Here is a 22,363-nt window from a genome sequence, read left to right as displayed (position 1 = left end):
GTTTAATATGTTAAAAAGCCGTTATTCAGGAGGAAAAGTATTTCCTTAGACACGTAAACATTATATACAAGAATAGATTTTCGGTTTAATTACTATCAATCAAAAACAACACAATGAACTTTCACTTTCTCGTTGAATAAAATTTAAGGGCCTCTGACAATCAATATGGAAAAAAAACCGATGAAAGAACTCAAATTTTTTTTTCCTCCATCTACTTTTGGGTCACCTTGGAGTTAAAATTTTAGTCAGGAATGATATGGAGCAGTCCAAAATACGCGTAAGCGGCTGCCAGTACCAAACTTTGAATATCGAGTTTCTTTCTCACTGTGTCAATTGTTATAACTGGGTCGATTGCACATTTTATCAACCTAAACAAAACAAATTGGCAGACAATCTTATGTGAGTGAAAAATTAAATGATTTAATTTGATAGACGTCTACAGCTAGAAGCTAGAAGATTCCATATAAGCCACGAAGCCAAACATTCTTAATGATTGACAGTGACATAATGGAGGGGTTAATCTTTAATCTCAGCTCAAAATTCTGTGCGAAGAGCCTAAGCTTGATGTTAAAGATGTTAAAAGCGATTTGCTTCAACGATACTACCTCAGGCCGGCAAAGCAATATCTTTTGTTTATTTCCCATAGCTTCTCTTTCAATTATCCCATGGAAACACTTGGAGGCCATGGGATCAGACAAATAGAGTTCATTAATTCTGAGAATCTGCTGTTATTTGAGATGTGATTTTCGATTCTGTTTAGCTGCTGTCAATGAGGATATAATGAGGTTTATCGCAATTGCAAATTATGTCTGGGATTTTAATCAGGTGTTTAATAGCTAACTACACTCCAGGGAAGGTCAGTTGTCAGTTGTCACGTCACTCGTTAAAAACTTTAAATGGATCTTTTCTTTGCTCGAATCACTGTCAAGTAACGAAGTTAAATGCAATTCAAGTTCACTCCTTATATCAATGTCTAATAACAAATTTAAATTTTCATTTGAGACGTTTTCCGCGAGGAAATGCCAAAACAAATGGACCATTGACATTTATGTTTCATGACCTTCGAGCGTCCTCGAAAACTAAAAATAGATAAAAAAAAAAAACAAAATATAAAGTTTAAGTTGTTAGAAGCTCGCTAAGACATGTTATCGTAAATATTTCCTCTTGAAATTGAGGTGATCTTAATTCCGCGAGGAAATGTTTGCATCATGCAACAGTTTTTACATTCATCGATCTTTCAGCTCTCCTGGGTGTATTTTCCATTCTCGTAACGTTGAGGCTGGAGATATGCTACTCTCAACGTTAAAAGGCATTTTGGTTTTCCTCCCTTTGATATGGCAGTCTCTTATGTTTGAAGGCACTACAGGTGACTAAAATTCGTTGTTTTATTATCATGCATAATAATGCAAATAACGTAGTTTTACGAGTAACCTAGGATCACTTTCGCTTTACATCATTCCCAATAGTTTTGAAAGGAGTTGTTTCGATAGAGACAGAGCTTTTCACAATATATATAGTTTGGCTTACTTAGTTGAGATAATATATAAGGAAAAAAAATTAACGCGACCAACTTTATGTTTGCTTGCTCCAACATATGATTGTAGACTTAAATATCCGTTGGAACTCTTAGCTTAGGTCAATTAAGTCTTAGTATTCTAGTTTACATGACTTTTAGCATCCATCCCACAAAGAAACAAAAATCACACAGAACAACAAAAAGCAGCCGAGAGACAAGAAATTTTTTGTTTGTGAGTGCAATAAAGATATAACCAATTTCGTGGAATGTATGAAAAAGGGTTTTTCTGTAAAGAATATCCAAAGGCATTAGCGAGACACTGCCCGTGGTTTACCTATTAACAGATTACAATTTTCTGTACGTCAGTCTAGAGATAGGTAATAGCATACGTCAAATAATGGCAAGGAAAAAAAAAGTTTCACACCGATGTAGGGCATCTGACTGTGTCGTTGATGTTCTTATTAAATTTTGAAACCCCAAGAACTGAACTCCTGGCGCAAAAATTTGGCAATGGCCAAACTAAAGTATCTTTCCAGAACACGCACGGATTAAACGGATTATGAATGAAAACAAGTTTCTCTCCCAGATAAATTGTTATTCTTTTCATCTATTTATCTAGAGCGATCCTCATTCGCACGAAAGAATGCAGCGTAATGCCAACTTATTATGCTCTAAATAGGAATCTCTTTGAATCACTATTATTTCGTCACGCTTTTTAAATATACCATTTCCTTTCATCATGCGTAACACAGAGACAGACCGCAAAATATTTCCGCTCAGCCAGTTTGGATACGTTACCAACGGCATTCATTCTAGATAATTGTCTTTGAACATTGGCAACTTTTACTATCAAATTGCAAGTTCTCCATTGATGAACTTGAGCAAAACTCAAGCCAAAAGTCAAAATAATCCTAAAATTAAGAATGAAAAAATTAAGAATAAATGAAGTGTGCATATTTTCTTTTATTTGTTGTTTTTATAACAGGAGTTGAAAGAGGCAAAATTGGCATAAATCTCGTGGGAAATAATGATTTCCAGTGCAAGCGTGTCTCATTCACCAACAGATTCTCCGATGGATCGCCCGTTCGTATATTTGCTTCGATTAACCACGGAAACGAGTCCCACGTTGTCCATGATCCAGCGTTTATTTGGGTGGAGGAAGTCACGACAAATGACTTCAAAGCTTGCCTCGTAAAAGGTGGCCGAGGCATCGAGAGCAACTCCACTACCATCGATTGGTTTGCATTTCAGGGTTCCCAGTCAGGAGTACATCATGGAGAGGCTAGTTTTAGCATATTTACTACTGGTACAAAATGCAAGCAGGTTGCATTTGCTCAGGTAAACTGATTCATATATCAGCTGCGTATTGTTTCAGGACTTGGATAGTCACCGCACAAAATCGATAGAGCAAACATAAAAAAAGGACAGGAAGGATAAAAATGGTTTAGTACAACGTTAATCTTGTCGAGCTTTTTAACACATTTGAGCTGATTGAAGGGGCGTGCCGAAGTAACGACATCACAACTGTTTAAAAAGGAGCCTTTATCGTGGTTGCTTATCAAGTTAATCATTTTAATTCAAGCATAAATATATCGAGTAATGAAACTCGGAATGACAACATTTACCATTTTTAGGCCTTTTCCTCGCTTCCTAAAGTTCACGTCACTATGAAGCATGGAACTCCAAACCAAATGCAGGACGCCATGAATGTTTGGATCGAGCACGTTTCAACAACTCGGTTTGAAGTTTGTTTGCAAGAATGGAGGAAATTTGATGGACCGCATAGCAATCTATCTGTGGTTAGTAAAAATTCTGTTCTCTTTTTTACTGGAGTTAGACACTATGCACAACATTCGGATGTGGAAGCAGTTTCATGAATGACAAATATTGGCGGTTGAATTATAAGGAATTATAAATTTTCCTCTCTTACACTTAGGAATCATGAGTGCTGAAGGTTAGATGGTTCCACTTCAACCTCAGACACTCTACATTGCATACATAAGCTGGCATCCAGTTGAGTTTATACTTCAACAGAATGATATATTACGACTATACTTGTTATCTTTATTACAATTATTTATCTATTTATAATTTTTTTTCTCAATTTGATCTTCAGAGCTGGATGGCGTACCAAGGTGACTATCCATCATCATGGCAAGTGAAAGTATCGTCAGAGGTCATGTTCTCTGAGAATGATGGACTAACTTTTGAAACCAATTTTGCCCTGTGCAAGGTATGGGTTATATTCATTCTTATCACACAAGTTTTCGTGAAAATAAAAATAAAATTGTTCTAAAGCTTCCATTAGGGTTCATTGAGTATGTTTGGTGGCAGCTTTGATATAAAAAGGCAACACGAACACGATCAAGAAAAGTAAGAGTAAAGAGAGAAAAAGTAGAAGAAGGAGAAGAAGAGATGATAAGAAGAAGAGAGAAAAGGAATAAGGGAAAAAGAGAAGAAGAGAAGATAATAAGAAGAGAGAAAAGGAATAAGGGAAAAAGAGAAGAAGAGAAGCAAAGAAGAAGAGAGGAGTGTGTGCTTGAAAGGGGAAGTTAACAATGACTCGGTACTGATTTACTGATAATGCTTACCACTTTAACATTTTTGTGATCTATTCCTTCAGAATGTGCGCTTTCTAAGTCCATACTACGCCCCACCATTAGTACTCGCTACTGCTTTCAATTGTAACTCAAACAATGCTGACCCAGTGTGTACACAGGAAACTCCTCTGAGTGTCTGGTTGGAGGTATAATATCCAATAAATTTCAGGACAGTTACATCTACCGTCACTCTAAGTACTGGCAGACTTTCAAAGTTAAGAGGTACTGGATGAGTATTTTCGTCGGATAAAGCAAGATGTGCTTTTCTACCGCATTGGCACACAAAAATAGCAAAGAAAAAAACACGTGAACGATATTTATGACCTCAAATACACAAATATGGATTTCTATGTCTGTGCAGGTATCGTTTTTAATTATCAACAGAGGGGAATTCCGTTTTCTTGTCAGGTCTACGCTTAAAGTCGTATTCTTGATTTCGAAGGTCACATAGCAAGTAGATTTCGAAATTACGCAAATCTATCGTAATTCCTCTTTTTCTCTTTGTCAACAAAAGTGGTAGAGAAATAGTTTCCTTCGTGAGCACAAGACCCCCGCTGATTTTTAAATATACTTTATTTCAATTACCTATGTATTTACTTCTCTCTTCTTCATTTATCCATCATACATGTACCTATTCGCTTCTTTACTAAACTCTAAATTTCCCTTTATAAGGAGGTGACGACCTTCCACTTTCGCGTATGCATAATAGATGACACTGGTTATGGTGGCCCACGACGCAATGTGACTGTAAATTACTTGGTCATCGGAGGTAACCTCAAGTATTTAACAGTTCGTTCATGACCCTAAATCAATTAACTGATTCTCCAACGAAGATCAGTCTCTCCTTTTTTTTTTTTTGCTATTTTAATTTTGTTTTCATCAACATACATATTTTTCTTTTAGATCTTCATCCTTGCATAGATATAGAGTGCGAGAAATTTGCTCATTGTGTGGCAATATCTCCACACGAATACACTTGCCAATGTAACACAAGCTGCCCTTCTTATGAAGAACAGGTCTGTGCTTCTAATGGCAGAACATTCTCCAACTTGTGCCTTCTAAATAAAGAAATATGTGATACAGATGCAAACTTTACCATCTATCATCCAGGAAGCTGCACAGGTATCTCTTTAGTTGCCACTTCATATTCTTGATGCGAATGATGCACCAAAAAAAGACTTTCATGCATATAGTTGATGGGAGCATGGGGACGAGTAGCCTCTTCTCGAGAGGAGTGAAGACCGGACACGAGAAAGCCTCGCAAATCGAGCCTAGAGGACGAAGGTAGCGGGGATTTTCAAACGATAAGAAATTTTGGCGAAGACTGGGCGATTATTTTATGAAAATACCTCTATTTTCTCGGTTTCAAACTTACCATACATTTCACTTACCAGCTTTAACATTTTCGTTGTAGGTTTTCCGTTTCAGACAGGGAGACACAAATTCCAGAACATTCCAATTTGGGCAGAGGATCAGTGCGAGACTTTTAACTTTCAACGGTTCGTGTTCTACCCACACAGTAAAATACACGTGCAACTCACAGTTAACCATGTCAATTATTCGGATGCTTCTTTTGTTCACGAAGCTGTTACAGCTTGGGTTGAAAGCGTTAACACCACTCAGTTTACAGCCTGTGTCACTCGAGCAGGAAGAAATGACTACCCTGCAGACAGTTTTGCTTCGGTTGATTGGATTGCATATCAAGGTGCTCCCACAGGAGGAATTTCTGGTGAAGAATTATTTCCCACTTGGTGGACTGGGACTATTTGTCAAACAGTTACTATTCCCAGCGTAAGCATCTTATCAAACTTTTTTTTTCTGATTGCTATTTCTATTCCATTGATCTAAGGAAGCCCCACATTGCCTTATCAATAGTATGAAGATTGTTTTGTTGGAAAATAAACACGAGAAGTGGAAACTTCATTTTGTAAGAATCAGTAGTACCAATTTGCATTAGTGTAAGGCTAATCCCTGAGAGATTGAAAGATAAAAATAAAAATAGGAAAAGGAGGGGAAGGGGGTGGTTAATTGAAAATCTCACACCTAAATACTAGTGGCCTCGATATTTGAGATCATATTGATTCTGCTCTTCTTACTGCTGCTGTTTACTTATGCTTACGCATTATACAATACAAAGGTAATGTATTTTCCTGTGGGAAACAGTTTGTTTTGTTTTCCCGAGGGACTATACATTAAGTGCTTTGCTATATATTTAGACTTTCCCTTAAACAATCATGTGTCAAAAACAAACAAACGACTGTTGTATTCGACGCGCAGGCAACTGCGTAATGGTATCCCGGTCGGGATACATTTGAATTTAATCAGGGGCACGTCACCAAGAATTAACCAATCCCAGTGCTCGTTTTGTTGGGTGAAAGTCTAGATATATAACAATATTACTCGCTCTGGCTCCCAAGCAAGTCACAGAAAGAGTGTACTGATCACTACCTCAGTCAACGTGTGTTTAATCTAGTTTCGCAATTTGCATCTCAGGAAACATATTCCAATCCACCAACGGTATTTGTGACAGCTAAACACCACAGGAAGGGTCTGAAGCATGATGCTGCGAGTGTTTGGCTCGAAGACGTATCAGCAGCCTCCTTCAAAATCTGCTTGAGGGAGCTTCAAAACTTCGCTGGTGTTCATGAAGAAATTTCAGTTGTAAGTTTTATCAAATCTGGCGGCACGATTATCTTATCTAACAAGTTAACCCAATTCACTATATATGTATGTATATATATATATATATATATATATATATATATAAAAGTATAATATATTTTATTTGGAACTACAGTTCCATATATAATGGTAATTGGTAATTGGCCTTTTTTTCATCATCATCCATTTTTCTGATGTTTTCATCGTAGGACTGGTTAACATGTGATCGCCCTCCGGAACCTCTGATTACAGAGCATAATGATGAATATTTCTCCAATAACGGGCCACCTCCAAGGAGTCATAACTTTGCCTTCTGTCAGGTTAGCTCTGGCAACTGTCATCACGTATCTTTGAATGGTTGCTTAAGAAGTAAAGATAAGCGCAATTTAAAATTAATTTAGATTTTTTTCTCCTGTCTGTGAAAGAAAATACGCTTGTCACTTTTCAGGACATGGAATTTATTCAGAACTACACCAAACCGCCGATAGTTCTGCTTACTGCAAAACATTCTACCAGTGGACAAGACTCTGCCGCAGCAGAATGCAATGGAATCGAAAGTTGGGTAGAGGTAGGGCTATGGCCATCTCATAAAGATTGAAGAATTTCTACAGCAGATTTCTGTATGACCTTACGTTTATTATCATTTTTTTGATTTTAAGTTTTTTCTTTGCAGTTTGTAACCAACACAAGTTTTAGAATGTGTGTCAAAGAACTTTTCATTCAACGCTTTGATCCTCTTACCGTATCGTACGCAGTGTTGCCAGGTAATGGAGTTTTGGCAAATTTTGTAAAATAGTAAATATAACTTTGCTCTCATGTTCAAATAATTAAAGTTTCATAGGAAGTTTTTGACGTCTGTTTTCATTGTTGTCTGGGAGGAAACACCCTCGCCTTTCTGCTGTTAAATTGATTTGGACTTAAGTTAGCGCATGTTTAACTACAAGTAATTTAGTGTTAACAACTGAGTTGAAAACGTAAATTGGCCACCGTAAAGGGCGAAGAAAACTGACGTTTGAAGCGTTAGCCCTTCGTCAGAGCGATTAATTTCGATCGCTCTGACGAAGGGCTAACGTTCCAAACGTCAGCTTTTTTCCCCCTTCACAGTGGTCAATTTACGCTTTCAACTCAGTTGTTAACACTAAATTACCTGATATACTCTCCCACAGACGCAGCACCACAGTTTCTCTAGTACCTTATCCCTTTTATTCATTTAACTACGAGGTTGTCCTTTATTTTGTGCTTTTTATATGAAATTTCTTGTTTGAAAAGCGATAAAAATAGTTCGATCCTTGTTAAGCTTGTGTAACTTTCATAGATAAGCTCAAGCCTGAAAGCTGACCTCGACCTAGCCGCCCTTTCTGACTTTCACTCAAATTTATCAGGGAGCAGGGATGTTTAGTTAAGGCGATGATAGAACGAGCACATAGGATGACAAATCTGCAAGTTATTGCACCGCGTCACCAACGAACGGATTGTTCCTATAGTAAGCAATTTAAACGTATTTCCATCTCGTAACTAGCACTTTTTCCTGTTTAAATGGTTTAATTCATCTAAAAAAAGAGTTAGCTGTGATACCTTCGCTAGCGCGATTTTCGCTCAGAAGCTCAGCATCTAATTTCAAGTCAGTGGCTTGTAAAAGTCTGTCGACGATAGCTGCACTCCTCAAAACATGAAAATGTAATTCATTTTATTGGCAAAGTCTTTTAAACCAAATTTTTGATTGCGTGTGGATATATGAAAGAAAAACAGAGGCAGCCTTCAATTAAATAGGTACAGTAATAATGTTCATCTTATTTTGTTCACTTAATTTTAGAAGACATATGTCAGGACGATTGGACGTATTACAATGGGTATTGCTATAGAAAAGTCTTGTCTTGTGACTCGTGGGAAAATAGTCAGGAGACATGTGCTTCCCTGGACGCAAATCTTCCCAGCATACACAGCCAAGAAGAAAACGTATTTGTTCAAAGTCTACACGGCAGTACACAATCGTGGCTGGGTCTGTCTGATAATTTCACCGAGGGTTCGTTCGTCTGGAGCGATGAGACCCCTTTAGACTTCCATTACTGGGCAGAAGGACAACCAAACAATTTGCACAATCAAGACTGTGTTCACACTCTTGGTTTCTTTAATGAGTTTACTTGGAATGACGTAAATTGTACAGACTGCCACGGATTCACTTGTAAGAGAGGTTGGTGTTAACTGGATCAAAAGCCCCTCGCTATATCCCGGTGGGTCCTTGAGACTTAGCCCTCAATCCCTCGTAAACAAAAAACCGGTATAAACGGGGTTACAAAAAGATCTAAGGTTACCATTTTTACTCGATGGAAAGTGATATTGTGCAAATACGGTATATTTTTTAATAGATTGAGTAGAATTACCTTTCGTCCAAAATATGTAAAACATATATACTTATTGAAAATCATATATGTGAGCTGCGGTTGAAGAAACGACTATGGAAGCGATCCTCGCAGTTATGAACACAACTTAAGTTGTAGTGAAAACAAGGCCTGAAAAATAAATTTAGGCCTGTGCGTTTCAGACCTTATTATCACTACTACTACTACTACTACTACTACTACTACTACTACTACTACTACTACTACTACTACTATTTAAGTAGTGTTCATAACTGCGAGGATCGTTTCCATATTCATATATAGTTATTGTTCATAGATGCATTGCTTTTGATTACTATCTTGCCTCCTCGTCAACATAAGGTTACTTAAACTGGAGTTACTATTATTATGATCATTGCTATTATTATTACCTCTTTTCATTCCAAATTACAATGAGTGCCAATATTTCGCTGACTCCTGTCCAGCAGGTGCGACTTGCGTGAACAGCTATGGTTCCTTCACTTGTGTATGCCCCACTGGATATACCTTCGAAGAGGGAGACTGTCTAGGTTTGTACTCTTTTCTGTATTGGTCATTAAAACACTAGACTTCGCGTATTTCACTACAACTCTTTTGGGGTACTAAGTAGGGAAATGTTATGGGAGGGGAGTCTAAGTTTTCCATCCCCCCGGAATGGTAAAATAAAGTAAAACTAAGGGCTTCGACTAGTTTTCAACACGAGTTCTTGCTGTAGCGGTTGGGATGAATAAAATGGGCATATTTTGAGTTATGGTAAATACTACTTCAAGCAGCATAAATACACTTTGAGAATATCTGGGTTGAAATGCCGATGCAGAATTAATAAATTTTATTTATCATACAAATTACCGTGTTATACGAGGATTTCCAGCGCTGGGAAAAGCTGTGACAACACAGGTGAAAAAATGTTGTATTTTTTTTACGTGTGTTTGATATCGCCAATCAGCTGCTGACACGTCTCTCCCCCTTTGCGCCACTCGCCAAGATATAAGAGTGAACGACGGAGCCTTCACTATTCTCAATCTAAGGTCGTTTGCATTGTCGGAATTTTTTCAGATTATGGCTGCTAAAACACTGAAAAATCCGTATCGCTTACAGATAGTGATGTTCAAACTTTGCTAAAAGGGGAAAAAAATATGGAAAGAAAAACCGAAAATTACGTATTCAGTCGCTTTGGTAATGGCATTTCTCGCGCCTAAGGACGAAAATCGACAATTGGAAGATTTGCCACAGGCCAATTTTGGCCGTGTAGCTGAAAGATTTCTTCTGTCGATAAGGACCAAGTCACTAACTGAGGATTTTGTGTATTGAAAATTACGCCCATTGTTTGGTTTTGTATTGTTTCAACGCATTTTTCATCTGCCAATGCTCTTTACGATTTTTATTCAGGGATTGGCGATTCTTTTATTTTCATTCATTAATAAAGATAACTTCTCTTGTCAAGAAAGAGCTATTATTGTGTTAATATGATCAACAAAATAATACATGGTTGCTTGCAGATATGAAATTTCTCTTCTTGCGTGCAACTTGACATCTGACTCGTTCGCAGCGCTCACTCGTGAGCTATCGAGTCGAATACTCAAAGAGAAATATCTATATCAGTTAAAGTGCATTTGGCTTCGCTTGTCGCTGTGTTTCCGTAACTTATCTAAATTGTTTCAAACAGATGTAGACGAGTGTCAGTCAGGTTTGTTTTCCTGCCATGCACAAGCCCAATGTGTGAATACTCAAGGATCGTACGAATGTAGATGCTTACCTGGTTATGCAGGGGATGGCATTCTTGCATGTGCAGGTAGGAGGAGAACAAAACGAGTCATAAGAACGACTAAACAATCTTCAACACGCTGTGGCTGAATTCTGCAAGTGTTAGCTCAGATATACAGAATAAGGTCAGACGTAACTTACACTGATAAGTGAAAAAGCCTACAGTCGGTATAAGAGAGGTGTAAATTCCTTGTAAAAGGTTGGTGAAATGGTGCTTGGCATTTGATACTTTATCCTTTATCCTAAATATGACTAAACTTGACATCTGATTCGCGATAATCTTCGTTTTACAGACGTGGACGAGTGTCAGTCAGGATCTCATTCCTGTCATGCACAAGCTCAGTGCGTGAACATACAAGGCTCCTACGAATGTAGATGTTTATCCGGATATTTGGGGGATGGTCGTGCCACATGTGCAGGTAATTTTGAGATAAATCATACTAGAACGCATCACACTACTGTATTCTGTAGCCGTCGTCACAGACTAGAAATAATGAGCTTTGACAGCCTTTCATCAATAGATGATAACTTCTAAAACCTGATCAGAGAGCGCAGTCATTCTGAGCGGCTGCTTTGGGCAATATCACGTTTAAACTGATGGGGTGGCATTTCTTATATAAGCCGTCAAAAACGCTTTCAATGAAAGCATCTGAATCCTTCTCAGTCATCTCCAACTCAGGGGTGCTTGAGTGAGAGGAGACAAAGAAAGGAAAAACATCAACAATAACAAAACCAACACAAATCATCAACAAAACAAGAAACAGTCAAACAAGATAACAACAAAACTGCAAAAAAGGTACTGACAGCTAAAAATAAAGAAAAGAAACAAACCAAGACATAATTCATTTGAAAATGAAGGTACTCGTGCTGTTTTTGTTTACGGGAAATCCAACCTTGCCATATAAAACACGAGGTAAACTTCCTTTTCTTTTCTTTAAAAAAAAATACAACAACAACACAAAAGAAAACAGCATTCCGAGTGAAATAGGAAAGAACGCGATGGACAAAGAGAGAGAAAGGGGAAACGGGATTGTTTAATTTAATGTAGCTTGACACTAAATTACATCGATTTTGTCTTGAAAAGACATAAACGAGTGTCGACTTGGATCATATTCCTGTCATTCGAATGCCAGGTGCATCAATACACAAGGCTCTTACGATTGTGAATGTGTGCGTGGATATTCAGGAGATGGTCTATACACATGCTCAGGTATATTTATAAATACTTTTACAGTCAGTCAAATTTGAGTACGTTAGAGTAGGTTAACATACGTTCTGATGTAGACTCGTTTCCTCAGATTTTGGCTATTTGTCCCCATTCCTGCCAGCAAAACATGCATTGTTAAAACGGGTTTAACTAAATGAAAATCAGAAACACTGAAAAACTGAATTTCCCATTGGTTTTAAATAGTCTCTAACTTGTATATTTGAAGTCGACATCATCGGTTTTAGGCAGCTTCTTTAATGAAGAAAACAAATTCAAAATCGTGTTTAACAAAACATGTTTAAAACATGTTTGAGCTTAAATTTGGTATGAATGGGGTATAAGTCTATATGTTCATTAATTGTAATCTGGCTGTTATCTCTTGTTTTCTGACTTCGTTGTTAAAGATATATCTAGAAATGCATGCAGTGACGGAAATGGCTGCATGAAATGGCAAAAAATTCGTCAAAATCGTCAAATCTGCCGGGCTGATTTCGCTTTGACGAATTTGACTGACATTCGTAGAAATCGTCAATTAGGGCGATTAGGTAGGACTCAATCATTAGAAACATGAAATTTAAATTTAAATTTAAATTTAAATCTAACCTCGACAGATTCAAACGAATGTAGAACGGGATCACATTCTTGCGCTTCAAATGCCGATTGTGTTAATGTGAGTGTGAGCATGGATTTCAAGGGAATGGTTGGTATTGTTCAGGTAAGATGTGGAATATAAACTACATGTTTAAGAACCAGGCAGACGGAAATGTTTAACTCCTATCACTATTCGCTGAATTCAATGCTCTCATTTACTGTAAGACAACATTTCACCACGCTCTTCAATTCCTGTGTTCACCAGCTACCTGTCCACAAAGACGGCTTTCTTCAAGTGGACTTAATTGATTTTTCTGCAGTTAGCTGCAAAAATTGCAGACGCTATGCTTCACCTACTGAGATATTAACTCTACCAAAGACTATTCCTTTAGCTTTTTTCTACATGGAACAAAAACTGCTACTGTTCTGCCCTTGGCAACTAAGCGATGCCTACAAGGAAAAACTCCTGATACTTCGATAGAAATTTAGGTAGAACGTTAGCCAAGCTAACACAATAACTCAGCACTGCTACCGCTAACCATTGTAGGAAAAGTGCAGAAACTCACACTCACGCTAAGAAAGACACTAATTACTCTAGAAAGATTGTTTTTGTGAGTGATGAAGTCGGATAAGTATTGATCCTTTTACAGATGTGGACGAGTGTCAAACGGGATCATATTCATGCCATTCAAACACTCAGTGTGTGAACACAATTGGCTCATATGACTGCAGGTGTTTGCCTGGATATCATAGGAATGGACGGAGTTATTGCCGTAGAGGTAGAAGTACAAAAATTCCTATCTGTCTATCTTTCTAGTTATCTATCTATCTATCAATCTATGGGTGCGTTTCTTTGGGAGGATCCGGGTTAGGATTTGTGATCCAAGATCACACAGATTACGGTGCGTGAAAGGAACGGAGTTTTAGACGAGCTCTCGGAGAATTCCAAAAAGTGCGCTCTTTTAAGACGTGGGTTATTGAGCCCTTCGTTGAATGGCTCGTCTAACTGCACGGGCTTTTAGCGGGCACAATTTTTCTAATTAGCACTATTCATTAGAGGCACATTTTTTCATGGTAAACTCAAACGTTGGAATTAAAAAAGAAGCAAGTATTGATTACGATATGGATACTTGGGAACCCTGAATGCCTGCGATTAGTGGCCGATCGATTTAACATTACGAAACCGATTTTATTTCGTGTTTATCGCAGAATTTATGGAGCGATTGCCAACAATCTTTCCGGTCACTCTATGAATTACCCACTAGTTTGAAATTGAGCACCGCTGGGCAAATTGATCAATTTCGGATCCTTCGCCCAAAGGAACGCGTTGGATTAATGATCCAATAATCCGTTTTTAGATCACGCAGATCAGTGATCCGATGAATCCTTGTCTAGAGTGGATTTGATAGATCACTTATCTGAAAAAGGATTTGCTCGAAAGGAACGCCACAGATCAGAAATCCTGATCCGAATTCTCCCAAGGGAACGCACCCTATTTCTTTATGTATATATCTAACTAAACGTCATCTATACATTTAATAATCTATACAGTGATCTTGTAGTTCTTGTGAGAATCAAAACTGTGGTGGAACATTTGATATTTTCTCCGGAAACACTGTAGACTCGATTAGCCATAGGTGTTCATGAATGAGCCCGCAGTCATCTCATCGATCGGCTAAGCGCTTGGACCTTCACATTGTTGATTTGTACCAATTAGATTTGGCTCGGATTGTACGGAAATTTTTCGTTTACGCTTTCGCGGGTGTCCTTCGGGAAAAAATTCGTACGCGCGTTAGTTTCACTAAACTCCTAGCAAACTATACATCAAAAGAAAGCTTAATGACTACAAATTACGATAAAAATATAATTTAAATGACTTTTCTTTAACGAAAGTGTCAGGAGCCGGTAAGGGGTGAAACGACCGAAGCTTCTTCTGTTGAATTTATCGGTTATCTGATGCCACAGCACGAGCAAAGTGGCTGCTCAGTCTTATTCACAAGACATCCGTCAACGAAAGAGTGTCAGGCTCTTTCGATGTTCTAATCGGTTTTCTAGATATCAGCATCTAAAGTTGGAGTAGCATAAAATATGCGAGGCGTATTGCGTTAATGGACACCACGGGACAACTATTTCAAATATCAAAATTCCCCGACACACTTTCATTTATCATTATTCCTGGAGTTTTTTGGGAGAAAATTTGACGAAAGTCGGTCAAAACTATATAAACAATAAATGCGCTCAGAGTGGTAGAATTCCCCCTAAAATCGCAAAGAACTCGCGCCATGCGAGGAGATTATCTCACCTCCTGAAACCGCAAATTAATAGGACAATGGGACCTCCTGGCGTCAATGACGATGGATCAATATTTCCCGCGAAAAGTAACCCATTGCAAACACGTTCTTTTTTATCTCGATTGCTCAGTGGAACATTGAGGAGGACGACACAATAATGAGCAAAGCTAAGAAAGGCAAAGGCAAAACCCGCAGCAAAAATGCAAAAAACGACAATACGTGCAGAGGAGCAAGACAACGAATCGATAGACAGCTTTCAAAATTACAGTTCGAGGCGACTTTTAATGTTTTTGTATAAGGCTGGTACTTGTATAAAGAAAATGAAACTTCTTTTTTAACATTATGTGTGGTTAATTTCGGTTTGACAGCGACTTCTATGTTGGAAACCTGGACTCCAGCACAGAGCTTCGCCAGTACTGGTCGCTGTCATGAAGAATTTTTTTTCTTTTCTTGACAGAATGGTACTCTTTCTTTCTTTCTTCTTTGGTCCAAAATTTCTTTTTAATTTTTTTTTTTCGACCAAGGACTTTCTTCTGCTTTTGATTTTTCCATGGGCAAAGAGCTTCCACGTGTGAATTTTATAAAGTGCACGATGTAAACAAAATATGAAAAATTACAAGAAAGACGAGCCCCATCATAAGCGGTTGCCGTCAAATAAAAGAAAAATCTATTTTTTCGGCCTCTGAAGGTTGTAAGTAACCCTTCAGAGCAGAAGCTTCGTATACCAGCTCGAATACGTGTAAATTAAGGCACTTTGTGGGAGATCTGTTTTCTGGCTTGTTTTCAACTCGGCATAAAATTTTCGCATAATTCCATTCAGTTTAAAAAGGCTTATAAAGTGAAGATAACAGTTTTATTTTTCCGCTTTTCTAGCCATTGATTAAACTTCTTCAAAACCCAAGAGGTCTATTTTTTGTTTTTTTTTTGTTTGGTTGTTTTGTTTTTTTTTTAGCGGAGTAAGCCTCTGACTTCTTCCCCTGGCTATCAAGATTGAGAATTTTCTACTCTGACAAGCTCTTATGGGTTTTCAAAGATATCGTGCACCCTTGTTTATTTAATTCCCTTCTGTATTTAACTTTATAACCTTGGTTATTAGTGGTTCGAAACAAGCAATTCTACACATAAATAAATAAATGCCTTTTAGACTACCAAAGTTATCTTTAATTGAGGTATTATATTAAATTTATCACAACACAACAGAGGACGCACCCATCCGTTTAGTGGGCGGAGGACACGATAACTACGGCCGCGTAGAAGTTTTCCACAACGGGCAATGGGGTACAGTTTGCGATGATCACTGGACAGGAAACGAAGCCGATGTGGTTTGTCATCAGATTGGCTATGCTGGTGGCCGGGCTCTTCGGAGAGCTGCATACGGTGAGGGGTCTGGTCCAATCTGAATGGATAATGTTCACTGCCAAGGTGAAGAGGAATTTTTATCTCATTGCAGAAGCAATGGTTGGGGAAACCATGACTGTAGCCATAGAGAGGATGCTAGTGTGGTGTGTGTACCACTCCCATACTGAGCTTATGTCACGGCATTTTCACAGAACGGTTTAATTTTAGACTACCTTTTCCCGCGAAAAGGCTACTCGAGCCCACTTAGGTAATACGATCCATAAAACGCGGAGAAAAAAAACTGTCTTACGCGGGCACGTCTTCGGACGAAAACTACGTAAATTTCGCCTTTCTTTTGCTGTATTCCAGTGTTCCAATCACTCCTTTCCTTACCTTGCAGATCTCACTATCCTTTGCAAATTTTTCACACTTTCAACTTGGAGAGTTGCGGAAAAAATTAGAAGGAGAGTTGAATTTTTTTTGTAATTTTCGTGTGTATCAAAGGTTATCAGTCTTCTGATTCTGTCCCTTTTAAAGAAACTTTCGTGAAATGAGATTCAAATTTAAGATGGTGAGGAGGCGAACTCCAGGCGAGTAATCGGCTCCAGGGTGTGTAACACCTGACTGGGCTGCACAAATCCTACATGTGTCCGCCATTTTGTATGGCTGACACATATAGCTCGATACAGGAGAAATCTTACTCATTGTACTGTTTTCCTTTTTGTGAATTTCAGCAACGTGGACGGTAGCAGTAGATTAGCACAAAGAGAGGTTATCTCGTAATTTTGCTTTACATTTTTATTGCGCATGATCTCCCCAGTGATTAGCTCACTCAGTCACAATAGTCACATCAAGCAAATAGGGGCTTTTAGCGTGCGCGTCGGGTAAATCGTTAGTTTCAATTTCACTTATGTATAGCGATATTATATACTTCTAAACTATGTGGGAGGGCCGAACAGAAAAATATTTAGCTCGAGGCCGTGATCTTACCGAGGACCAAGTGCAGCGAGGTACACTCGTCATGACCGAGAGCCAAATATGTTCCCCACAAACCCGACAAAACTAAGTTGATAAGCATTTCATTATATGGCTCCTAAGTCTTAAAATATTAAAATTAGGTTTGAATCTACAGAGCACAGGAACATGAAAGTAACCCAACTGTTCTGAGTACGGAAAGCCGATATCGATATTCCGTCAGTGCTTTTGATTCGTTTCTTTTTGCTACTTTCACTGTTGTAACTTATCTGTTGTAGAGCTGATGGAATAAAATAAGGATATCCATAGCTCATCAAGCGTAGACAAGCCGTAAAAGTAGAGCAACACTTAGTTTTATTCTAATTTTCTTTCCCCTTCTAAGAATTCCTCAAATTTATCTGAAGAGTATAGGGACCGGTTTTTTTTTTTTTTTTTTGGGGGGGGGGGGGGGGGAAGGGTCAAAGGATTTAAGTTGCGTCACGATAGAATTTACCTGATCACCCCCTAAGGCTCTGAATCATTCTTATGATCCCCCCTCATTAGAAGTTTATTGCCATTCAATTTCCTTAAGTCCCCCCTTTATATTATGTTGGTGACTACTGATCCCCCTTGGTCCTCTTTAAAATCGTGTATCCCCTTCCCCCTAAAAGGGAAAAATCTTACGACGTCCTCCCCCCCGGCGATTATGACCAACATTCACATTCACGTCATTTGTTCCTTACAGTAGTAAGAGGGCGGTTTCTTGTTGTTGTTTTTTTTTTCAAATAATAAATATGGAGACCGTCATACATGAACTTCGTATTGCGCCTCACGAGGAGCCATTACTTGATTAAGTGATGGGCTCCTGGCCTCGCTCACCATAGAGTCTCTAGGCTTAGTAGTAAAGTATCGTAGCGCGGAATTCGAAGGTGTGAGGTTCGATTCTGCACAGGGGATTCAGAATTTTTCTCTGTCCCACGCTCTTGACAAGACGAAAAAGATCTCTATTTCTTCACCGAGTTGAAAACTTAACATCTTTCTTACAAACATGACGCTATCGAGATTGCTGATGCTAGCAGTATGCAGGACGTGTTATATGAACTTCGAAATGGACCTCACTCACCATAGAGTCTCTGTGGCTCAGTAGTAGAGCATGGGAGCGCGGAATCCGAAGGTTTGGGGTTCGATTCCTCACGAGGATTTAGAATTTTTGTCCAATGCTCGTGACAAGAGGAAAGACGCTTTCTCTGTCACTATATTTTGCTTCAAAGAAATTGATTTCACATTTTTTATCTATTTGGTATAAATAACTTCTTGTATTGATCCATTTAGATGGTTATCGACGAGATTCTTTCATATAAAATCGCTTCTTGTCTATTAAGGATAAGAGTGAAGCTTTTAAAGTTACTCACAACACAGGCTGAAACCTTTTTGGAACACCGAAAAAAAATCTGGAACGAACTGATTAGGACAAAATTAGCCCATCAGCTACCTTTTTAATTGTTGACTTGGCCTATGATGCCCGAGAAGTAGGGCTCTTACTTGGTGAAGAAGACGCAGTGTACGTCATTCTATTGTTTTCATATTTCTTATTCCCGATTGTGATGACATTCTATTGTGACGTATACAGTGTCTTCTACACCAAGTAAGAGCCAGAAGTAACAACTGTCCAATCATTGATCATAATTGTGACAGCTCATCAAAAACAAACTCGTGAATTACTCACTAGTTTAACTTCATGAGTTTGAAATGTACTGAGGTAGTCTTACTTTCTATCTCAGAAGTTTGAAAACAGTCGATCGCTATTAGGGACCTTTAATAATAAATAACAACAATAAAACACCCATAGAGCACTATTGTCCACTAATTTCTTGAAGTGCTGTACAACAATGCTTAAACTACAAAATACAAAACCTAAAAGCTGTTATAATGAAATTAACTAAACTACACCACTAAAAACTAGATATCATTAGCCAATTTAAATAAGTATGTCTTCAACTGCGTCTTGAACTGGTCAACAGAGGTAACGCTCCTGAGTTCAAGGTAATTGATTCCATAGCCTAGGAGCAACTACAGAAAAAGTTCTATCGCCATATGTCTTTAACCTGGATCTAGGCACAGCCAAAAGATTCTGAGAACTAGAACGAAGTAAACGTGGATTGTTCTGGTAATGTAAAAGTTCAGATAGATAAAATGTATGCGATAGTTTAAAGGTAGCCAGTGAGGTTTAAACGTGATATAAGTAATATGTGACCCTCCACGGGATTTCAGGGAATAAGGTGAACGCACGCTTACGGTACACCAGCACGCTAAAACAAAAGAGCGAGCTTTCAACACGTTAGCTTCTTATAAGTTACTTGCCTCATTAACTTCGCAGACATTGCCTTGCTTCGCACGGTACAAACAAAGGAACGTGTTAAGATCTTACTCGCAACTTCGCACGATATGACACGGTGACCGTGCCAATTTTAGGACAAGCTTCTTAAAGTTAAAGTTGCTTTCTATTTGTATAAGAAGTACGTCCTACGCTTTAAGGCTTTCATCGATACGCCTGGCCGATATACGATACTCAGTATCCAGTACAATAATTCGCCAAGCATAAAGGAATATCTCGACTTGTTGTCCATCATTTAAAAATGTGGTTGAGTTTTTTCCTTCATTTTCGAATTCCTCATTTTCTTAAAACAGCTTGTGAAACACTGGCCGAACGAGCACGAGGTCCACGAGGCATTATTTATTTATATTTTTAAATTTGTAAACCGACAAGTACGACAGTGCACGTGGTGCAGTGGTAGCGTCATTTTTTTTTTCTTTCTAGGGACAGAGTTTACAAAATAATGAAATATCAAATATACCCTTTTCTTATTAACCGACAGTCTATTAGATTCCTTTGACTGTCGTCACCTAACCTGTTCGTAAATGTATTATTTTGGGCGGGTAAATGATTTATGCCTTCTTTACTCTCTTTATAATTAGCAATGTTTACATGCTAGGATAAGCTAAAATCAAAATAACTCAGAACGCGGATTTGTTGAGCAATGGCTAAACTCTGCTCAATAAACCTACCCATAATGCTTTTAAATTACCAGATCGAGTTCAGTTGAGGGAAGTTCCGCACAGTTGTTTCAGCAATCGACGATGTCTTTATTTCAGTGGTAGAGCTGCATGGATCTGCATTATCTCCATGAGCACACCCACATGTTTTGGCCGCAAATGCGTGTACTTTCGATCCCTCAGATAAATCACCCTCCAAAAAGTTAAATTCAACATCGGAGTCAATTTCCTGATCAGTTTCGTCGCTGCTGTCAGAACCGTAGTCGTACAGTTGATCATCTTTCGCTTCTGCTAAAATAATCTTCTGCCAGGGATTCTAAATCTTTTTCGTAGTTCAGAAAGTATGAGAATTCATGACTTAGAGATTGCATTTCGAAACTTGATAATGAACGGTTACGAATTGTTTGCTTGTTCCTTTGTGCGTCCAAACGTTTTGTAGTGTAAATGACGTAAATATGGAAACCAAAAGCAAGTGAGTGCACGCACAGGGTCCAGAGGAGTTTGAAACTTTTAAGTTTGCTCAGTTTGCGAACTGGAAAACTCGTTAAATTCTTCGACAATTTTAATTTTAATTTTAATTATCCTCGCGTTACAGTTGCGTTACGTAAGGTATAGACCGCAGTGCTGAAGACTAAGAGCTCGTAAGATGCCATGATCGGCGAACAGTAAATGATTCCCGGCTTCGCTCGGAAAGCTTCGTTTTTCGCCGGCTACCTAGCGGTTATTTATTTTAAAATTGCCGGTTTACACAGAGTGACGAACAGCGACCGCGTACGGGACATAGAGCCGGATATCTGTTGCGAAAGGATTCACAGAGATTCAGTACTACGCTCAGTAACTTCGTGAAGCTACAGGGATTTATATATTACAAGGTTAGAATTAAGTTTTAAAAAGTAATTAATGTGTTCAAACTGAGCTCCTCTGGACTTTGTGAAACACGTCGTGCGGTCTGAATTCCTTGAGGAAATCCTGAGGGAAAGAGCCGTGATTTGCCGTGAATGTTTCCTTTTGTATTACAACTTTCGGATAGGACAGAAGATTTTCATTTTCGCCTATATTTTATAAGTAATACACTGTACAAACAACATTCTCACAATAATTTACTGAGAAGCTGACAAACAGGTAACAAAGTAAGCTGGATTGTACAAGATAAACTGGCGCGTTAAGGAACAAAGGAACTTGGCGTGTTTAAAAAAAAAAACAAAAAAATCTAGCGTGTTAGAGAAACAAAGCTCTACCGTTTTAGCCAGATATGAACAATGGCTACAACACGCTTTCTAAAATCAATTGTTTTTATGCGCATATCTGCACGGTAAGCGCGTCATGCCATTAGCGTGTGAGCTTGTCATAACGTGCCGTGTGCGTGCGTTCACCTCATTTCCTGAAATCCCGTAGAGGGTCACAAATGGTCAAACCTCTTAGTTACCGTAACAATGCGTGCAGCAGTATTTTGTATTAATCATAGTTTATTTAGTAGGTGTTTGGGAAGTCCATACAACAAGGAATTACAATTATCCGGTTTAAAGCTAAGGAACGCAGGTACTGAATTTCAGAGGTGTCTTCACTTAAGTACTTCCTAATCTTGGCAATGTTCCTTAAGTGGTAATGGCAGGAGACACGGATTTTTTTTATATGTTCCGTAAGGCTAAGACAATTATCGGTAGTAACCCCCAGATTCCGGGCAGAAGTTGAAGTTGGGTTGAATCTTTAGCAGTCGGCAACGCGGAGGAAAACGAAGATATGAAAAAAATAAATTATTATAGTTTTAGCTGGAATTTTGCGAATGCCTGGATGTTTCCATTTACAGACCCCGCAAATTTTGGTGATGTCACGTTGTTGTTTTTTGAAGACGGCTGAGAAATGTACACAGTTTTAAAAGGTACGTGCTAAGATGTTATTCTACCCAGTAGAGCTTTTGTTTTGCCATGTCCTCGTTGCCGTCACCATCATGTTTTGAGAACATTAGGAAAAGCTGAACATGATTAAACCAGTAGAAATTAATCTGAAAC

General features: G+C 38.4%; 1 protein-coding gene and 1 pseudogene across 6 annotated transcripts; one reads left to right on the top strand and one right to left on the bottom strand.

Annotated features, from left to right (window-relative positions):
• LOC136281022 (uncharacterized) overlaps positions 1 to 22,363 on the bottom strand; it is a 214,887-nt pseudogene that overhangs the window by 82,027 nt on the left and 110,497 nt on the right.
• On the top strand, positions 1,178 to 17,577 carry LOC131768805 (uncharacterized). Of its 6 annotated transcripts, none has more exons than XM_066167173.1 (20): positions 1,178 to 1,366; positions 2,502 to 2,854; positions 3,151 to 3,315; positions 3,633 to 3,749; positions 4,140 to 4,262; positions 4,789 to 4,885; positions 5,020 to 5,238; positions 5,531 to 5,907; positions 6,610 to 6,777; positions 6,987 to 7,097; positions 7,226 to 7,345; positions 7,451 to 7,541; positions 8,594 to 8,968; positions 9,602 to 9,685; positions 10,822 to 10,947; positions 11,213 to 11,338; positions 12,004 to 12,129; positions 12,738 to 12,841; positions 13,368 to 13,496; positions 16,209 to 17,577. In XM_066167173.1, the coding sequence occupies exons 1-19, from the start codon at positions 1,198 to 1,200 to the stop codon at positions 13,422 to 13,424; spliced, it is 3,108 nt and encodes a 1,035-aa protein (XP_066023270.1). In that variant the 5' UTR covers positions 1,178 to 1,197; the 3' UTR covers positions 13,425 to 13,496; positions 16,209 to 17,577. The 6 variants fall into 6 exon arrangements, with proteins under 6 accessions (XP_066023270.1, XP_066023269.1, XP_066023268.1 ...); XM_066167172.1 differs by having other exon boundaries at positions 1,179 to 1,366; positions 8,591 to 8,968; positions 9,605 to 9,685; XM_066167171.1 differs by having other exon boundaries at positions 1,179 to 1,366; positions 8,591 to 8,968.

Source organism: Pocillopora verrucosa, chromosome 5 (genome assembly GCF_036669915.1).
Source record: "Pocillopora verrucosa isolate sample1 chromosome 5, ASM3666991v2, whole genome shotgun sequence".
In the NCBI taxonomy this organism is placed as follows: domain Eukaryota; kingdom Metazoa; phylum Cnidaria; class Anthozoa; order Scleractinia; family Pocilloporidae; genus Pocillopora; species Pocillopora verrucosa.
This window is presented reverse-complemented; position numbering and strand designations above follow the sequence as displayed.

Excerpts from the sequence above, each read along its gene's own strand:
- LOC131768805 (XM_066167171.1), top strand. The coding sequence starts at position 1,198 with ATGTTTGCATCATGCAACAGTTTTTACATTCATCGATCTTTCAGCTCT. Across the intron at positions 6,778-6,986 it reads TTCATGAAGAAATTTCAGTT|GACTGGTTAACATGTGATCG; the intron begins GTAAGTTTTATC and ends TTTTCATCGTAG. Across the intron at positions 9,686-10,821 it reads CGAAGAGGGAGACTGTCTAG|ATGTAGACGAGTGTCAGTCA; the intron begins GTTTGTACTCTT and ends TGTTTCAAACAG.